The sequence below is a fragment of the Mustela nigripes genome, chromosome 14 (assembly GCF_022355385.1).
Source record: "Mustela nigripes isolate SB6536 chromosome 14, MUSNIG.SB6536, whole genome shotgun sequence".
In the NCBI taxonomy this organism is placed as follows: Eukaryota; Metazoa; Chordata; class Mammalia; order Carnivora; family Mustelidae; genus Mustela; species Mustela nigripes.
In genome coordinates, this window is record NC_081570.1 from 15456724 (window position 1) to 15463772 (window position 7049).

General features: G+C 41.8%; 1 protein-coding gene across 5 annotated transcripts in view; it reads right to left on the minus strand.

Annotated features, from left to right (window-relative positions):
* Window positions 1-7049, minus strand: part of USP48 (ubiquitin specific peptidase 48) — a 95572-nt gene that overhangs the window by 58676 nt on the left and 29847 nt on the right. For all 5 annotated transcript variants that reach the window (XM_059376566.1, XM_059376565.1, XM_059376564.1 and 2 more), the window contains exons 3-5: window positions 5716-5872; window positions 1270-1397; window positions 228-352 (exon numbers count right to left, since the gene is read on the minus strand). In XM_059376566.1, the coding sequence (XP_059232549.1) occupies window positions 228-352; window positions 1270-1397; window positions 5716-5872 (410 nt within the window). The remainder of the gene's footprint in view (window positions 1-227; window positions 353-1269; window positions 1398-5715; window positions 5873-7049) is intronic.

Here is a 7049-nt window from a genome sequence, read left to right on the forward strand (position 1 = left end):
CGGTGAGAACTCAATAACACGGGGCACTCGTCCTCTGAACGGATTCAACTGTACTTTTGCATGTCCGCTGTTTATATGTTCCCATGAAAATGAATTACACTACAAATACTACTGGCCCCATGCTGGCCCATGAAAGCCATAACTTGGAACTGAACTGAAAATGAGATGACGTGTGAGTAACCGTCTCAGAAGACAACGTGCTGTGGGGAAAGCTGCCACACACTTACACGGTTACGTAAGCATATTCTCCACAGAACTGCTGCTGGACAATGTTCCGCACATCTGGATTCTTTTGTTTAGACAGAGTGTCTTCCAACAGAGACATGAAGAGCTTTGAAAATTCTTGGGCATCCTACAATACAAGTTTGGGTTAGTAAAAAGAAAAATCGTACCTTGCTTTTCAACTTCGGATACAAACAGCGATAAGTGAGTGAAATGTTCGCGTTTTGAAGTTCGCATCTTCAAATAAGTACCAACATATGAGTTGTCAGAAATAGGACCAAGGTAAATGGGTAACATGCTGGACAGTTAAATAAATGCTTTAATTCAAAACAGAAAAAAGTTAATTTTGGGGAGGCGCCCAGGTGGCTCAGTTGAAGGACTGTCTTCAGCTCAAGTATGGTCCTGGAGTCCCAGGATCGAGTCCCACACTGGGCTCCCTTCTCAGTGAGGAGTCTGCTTCTCCTTCTGACCCTCTCCCCTCTCATGCTTTCTCTCAAATAAAATCTTTAAAAAAGAAAAGGAAAAAGTTAATTTTTACAAAGCATTTTATGGGATGCCCGGGTGGCTCAGTTGGTTAAGCAGCTGCCTTCGGCTCAGGTCATGATCCCAGCATCCTGGGATCGAGTCCCACATCGGGCTCCTTGCTCGGCGGGGAGCCTGCTTCTCCCTCTGCCTGCCACTCTGCCTGCCTGTGTGCCCGCTCTCTGACAAATAAATAAATTTTTAAAAAAATTAAGAAGCATTTTACTTCACTTCCTCCTACGAACATTCTAAAGAACGCTTAGATATCTTTTTATATTTAAAAGATATATTTAAAACTTAAAAGGTTCCGGGGCACCCGGGTGGCTCAGTCAGTTAAGTGTCTGGCTCTTGATTTCGGTGGGCATGATCTCAGGGCCCAATCGGGCTCCGCTTTCGGTGGGCAGTCTGTCTGAGGATTCGCTCTCTCTCTCTCCTTTTCCCTCTGCCTCTCACCCCCAACTGTGCTCTTTTTCTCACAAATAAATAAATAAACCTTTAAAAAATATAGAATTTAAAGGTTCTTACCTGCTGTTGCCCTGTGTCCAAGCCCAAGGCTTTAACAAATCCCGATGGATCAATGTATCGCCTGTTACTGTTTTGCAACAAGGCAAACAAATACTGAAGATGCTCACAAATTGTCTGAGGCTCATAATCTATTGAAAAAATACGTTGTTTTTAGCAAAGTGCTACTTTTCTTTAAAATATGTACTTCTTTACATGAAAACAAATGAAGCACCCTTAACTTTATAGAATATTAGTGTTTTATGATAGTTCTAAGAATTTAATAGAAACAAATTAGTAATCACATCTGTTTGGAAGTAAGGAAGCTGCCGTGGCTATCCATACACATCCCCTAAAGGGAAGAGTTACATGTACATCCCAACAGCAACCACGACCATAGTTTTCTAGTGTCAAATCACCACTGAAAAGTTCAGTCCAATATGAAAACCACAGACTGTATTTACCATTCACATAAGATGGCCAGATATTTTAATACAATCTCATTAATGTAAACTTGCCATGAATTAAGCAAGTGACAGGATTCAAACTGGAATGAATATAATGATGCATTTTAAAATGCTAGAATTTTAGAGTTTATTGAGTCAGGAAAGTATCTTAAATAGGAAAAGTGGATCTCAAAAGCCCCAAAGACTTGAGCATCATCTTCTGTGCAGTCACTACCCTGCGCTGCCGGCTCTGTGACAAGGATCAGCCAGGCTAATGTCTCTCCTTCACCAGCCCACGCAAGGTGAAGTGTTGACAGCAGAGGGCACTGGAGGGTCCAGTCGTGCCTGCCCCACCAGCTCCTGCAGTCAACCCTGCAGCTTCCTGCAGCGCCTCCTCTGGCAGTCACCACCGAAGGCCGCCTCCCCTGAGGCACCTCCTCTTGAAAAACCACTATGTGAATGACCTCTTAGGTGCCCTCTTAGACGACTTCACAGAGGTTTCTGAGGCCCTGGATTTCCCTGTAGACAGTTTGAAGTTGGGGTCCCTACTGAGGAAGCAACTCGGCACCTTCTCAGGCATCTAGTGAGCCTGCACAGGACACTCTGCAGAAGTCCAGATTTCAGGCCGGGGCGGCAGGGGGTGCTGAGGTGGGGTGTGTGTGTGTGTGTGTGTGTGTGTGAGTGAAGAGTCCTCCTGGGGTGTGCATTTTTGCCCCGAGGGTAGTGGCTGTTCCCTACATCTGCTAGTCCTATAGTTTTTCAAGTCCTCTTTAATTCTTACTAACCACTCCCACCATTACTCTAATTTCCTATTCTTGGTGAATAGCTCATAACATATATAATTGTTAAATCACTATGCTGTACACCTGATAGATTGTCAACTATAATTTTTAAAAAATCCCTTCCCAAAAGCCTCCCAATAATATATGTATGTTTTAAAAATTAAAGTCTATCTTGTAGGATATAAAAACAATTCAGGTCACCAGGCTGGCTCAGTCAGGAGGGCATATGCCCACCTCAGAATTCAAGCCCCACAGTGGGTGCAGAGACCACTTAACAATAAGAAGGCTAAGAAGGAAGCTCCTGCCCCTCCCAAAGCCAAAGCCAAAGCCAAAGAAAAGGCTTTGAGGCCAAGAAAGTGGCACTGAAAGGTGTCCAAAGTCACACAAAAAAAGAAGATCTGCATGTCACACACATTCCAATGACCCAAGACACAGTATCTCTGAAGATACCCTAAATACCCTCGAAAGAGCGCCCCCAGGAGAAGCAAGCTTGACCGCTATGCCATCAAGTTCCCCCGACCACTTAGTCAGCCATGAAGAAAACAGAAGACAACACCACACTTGCGTTCACTGTGGATGTCAAGACCAACAAGCACCAGATCAAACAGGCCGTGAAGAAGCTCTCCGACACTGATGTGGCCAAGGTCAACACCATGATCAGGTTTGATGCAGGTAAGGAAGCATATGTTCAGCTGGCTCCTCACTGTGATGCTCTGGATGTTGCCAACAACATCAGGATCATCTACACGGAGTCCAGTTGGCGAAATCGAAATACGAATTCACCATGAAAAACCCTTAATATAGATGTATAAAACAGAAATAATTCCCTATTCTTTCTGTTCAAATTACTGTGTCATTTCTGTCTCCTATTTGGACTCTGAATGGTTTATCTCTTTACTACCAACTGTGACTTTTAGGAAGTCAACATTTCATTTATAAAACAAATGTAAAAATCTTACTTCCTGGGGTGCAAAGGCTTTGCAGTCCACTGAAAGGTATTCAGGTAAGTTTAGGTCTACTCCAACTCTCTTATCCTATAGGTTAGATACTTCATACTTATTAATTCCAAAGTAACTCCTCTTCTGGGACACCTGAGTGGCTTAGTTGGTCGAGGCTGCAACTCTTGATTTTGGCTCTTCGGGTCCTACGACTGAGCCCCAAGGATGGCTCTGCACTTAGCGTGAAGTCTGCCTGAGAGCCTTTCTCTCTCCCTGCTTCTCTCTGCTCTTGCACGTTCTTGTTCTCAAAATAAAAAATAATAAAGTAACTTCTCCTCTGCTGTCTTTCCTTAAAAAAAAAAAAAAAAGATTTTAGAGAAAGTGAGAGAGACAGAGCATGGGCAGGAGGGGCAGAGGGATGGGGGAGAGAATCTCAAGCTGACTTCAAGCTAAGCATGGAAACTGATGTGGGGCTTGATCTCATGCGCCTGAGATTACAACTTGAGCAAAAACCAAGAGACAGAAGCTTAACCAACTGCACACCCCTCCAGGTGCCCGGGGCTTTCCAATCTGTAAAATAAGGGAGTGACTAAACTAGAAGCAGAACCCAGATCCCATCATATCCAACACAAAGCCTTTGCACTCCTTTTACCCTGCCTATTAAAATAGCAGCAGAAATGTACACTCTCATCAGAGAACAGGTGAGGAACAACTGTGGTAAAATATAAAAATTCATGTACTTAGAAATTAAAAAAAAAAAAAAAAAAACAAAAACCCACGCATCTTTTTAAGGATAATGTTAAAACCACAATACCCAAAAGAGGCCATGACACATCATTTTATAAAACAGTTTTTATAAAACAATTTCACTTGTGAAATTGTCATCTCACTGGTAAATTTATTCTTTAGCAAGATAATGCTAAAAATAAAAAAGAACCATTTTACATTAACCATCCTTTATATATAATATTACTTTAAACACTTAATACACTATTAATCTAAATTTAAATATTCTGAACTATAAAAATAAAGTTTTGGGGAAATAATCTTAAAAATTTGTAAGAGAAGGGTAGGAAAAGAATTTAAGCCCTGTGGGTTTTTTTTTCTTATTTTAAGTAGGCTCCATGCCCAACGTGGTGATCTAACTCAACAACCTCGAGATCAAGAATCGCATGCTCTACCAACTGAGCCAGCCAGGCTGCCCCTTAAGCACTGTGTTTTGAAGCAAAGATTACTGTTAACAAGGACCAAGACTCTAAAGCAATTAATACCCATTGTGTGCAGGGCTGCCAGAAGATACCAGGCTTACAAATCCTCTATTCCCTCCCAGAGTCGAAGACATGAGCATGTGCCCAAACCTCATCACATAAAACACAGCACAAGATTTACAGGTGGGAGCAAGAGTTGAAGTTTCCAACTTGGAGCTCTGATCTATGTAATCTCAGACATTCACTGCCCTCCAACCCCCAGCTTTGAGAACGAGAAAAATCTGGTCTGTTCCATGAAAGTTCCATCTTAAAGAGAAAGCAGCCTCTAGTAGTCCATCTCTAAATAGAAAATAGTATCAATCAGGAATAATCATCCACATACTCTACATGAAATAAACTAAATAATTCCAGTAGGAAGTTTGAAACTGATTCTGTCTAAAAACCCTAAATGGGGGCACCTGGGTGGCTCAGGGTCCTGGGATCGTGCCCCACATCGGGCTCTCTGCTCAGCGGGAGGCCTGCTTCTCCCTCTCCCTACCTCTCTGCCTACTTGTGATCTCTTTGTCTCTGAGTCAAAAACAAAACAAAAAACAAAAAACCCCTAAAGGACTATAGCTGCTATTGGTGACTGATTTTGCCAAGGTTAGTAAATTTCACCTTAAATTTAGAGGGTATCAATGAAGCTGGTGTATTTGGGAATCAGAACAAAAAGATTGCTTGTGGTTACAATGAAGTATTAAGTCTCCCAAGCTAGGGAAAAGAGTAATGCTGTCTCTGCTTTATTGACTTGATTTTTATCAATCGCTACAAATTAATGGGCAACAATCACAGTGTATTACATGGAGAAACTGTAGATGTAATCTAGAAGAAATAATCGAATGGATTTCCTTCACTTGAATATGAGCCATTTCAGTGCCTAAATAATAGATTTACAGAAAAAAGGGACATTCTGAATCCTGACAGTATTTACGAAGGACTGACCACCTACCATGCCCAGCACATAACAAGTCCTCAGAAGTTAGTTTCCAGGGTTTACAAAGTGTTCTAGCTGGCAACATGCTGTGAAGGGAGCCAGCCCCACGGCCATCCCACTAACCTTTCTCTTCTTGGATACCATCTTCCATCATGTAGTCCTTACAGGTGCTTGGACACAAGTATAGTGCTTGCCGCAGCTCCAAGTTGAGAAACCATACTTGAAGAAATGTGTTGACGTAACAAGTAGCGCCAAGGTTAGTGAGGCCCACAAATGAGTTCTACAAAAATACAAAATTTGCAATTACAAAATCAATTTCCCTTTACACAAAAAAAGTACAAGAGGAATTATTTTTTAAATTTCAGATAAAAAAAAAATCTGTTTCCACCACCAACCAACATGGCATAACCACATAAGGCTCTCTTGGCCACAGGTACTTTCATGAAAGCCCCATCTGGGTTGGCTACAGGAGTGGAGAAGACATAGGACAGCTCATCCCTGGTCTTCTAGTCTTCTCTGGCCCCTTACATCTAAAATTGAAATGACAGGCTCCGGGCCAGATCCGTTCTGAACCTGTGTACATAGGGTATTCATCTGCTATAATCCTCAAACTGTCAACATTAGGACAACGACAAAGTAAAATGTCCACAAAAGTTCCTTTCTATCATATAGATCAGGGAGAAATGGAGCAGGGGGAACTGGCAACATACAACTTTTTCCAAAAACTGCAGATTCCTGAACTTACAAAGAATCATTCTTTTTAATACATGGAATATCTTATATAGCTATTTTGTGAGCACCAGGCTTTTTGCTTAGAAAATCTTAAAGGGCGCCTGGGTGGCTCAGTGGGTTAAGCCGCTGCCTTCGGCTCAGGTCATGATCTCAGGGTCCTGGGATCGAGTCCCACATTGGGCTCTCTGCTCAGCAAGGAGCCTGCTTCCCTTCCTCTCTCACTCTCTCTCTAATAAATAAATAAATCTTAAAAAAAAAAAAGAAAATCTTAATGTGTATTTTTAAAAAAGTAAAACTACTGGTTACACGTACAATATATAAAAATACAAGCCCAAGGGGTGCCTGGGTAGCTCAATGGGTTAAGCTTCTGCCTTCGGCCCAGGTCATGATCTCAGGGTTCTGGGATCGAGCCCCACATTGGGCTCTCTGCTCAGCAGGGAGCCTGCATCTCCCTTTCTCTGCCTGCCTCTCTGCCTACTTATGATCTCTTTCTCTGCGTCAAATAAATAAATAAATAAATAAATAAATAAAATCTTATTAAAAAAAAAAAAAAAAACACAAACCCACACCCCCAAGAAAGCATGGCAATAATAGCACTATGGGAGCTTGCTTGTTTCCTTGATTTACCACTTCTTTAAAGAGACTTTTTTTTTTTTTTAAGATTTTATTTATTTATTTGACAGAGATCACAAGTAGGCAGAGAGGCAGGCAGAAAAGAGAGAGAG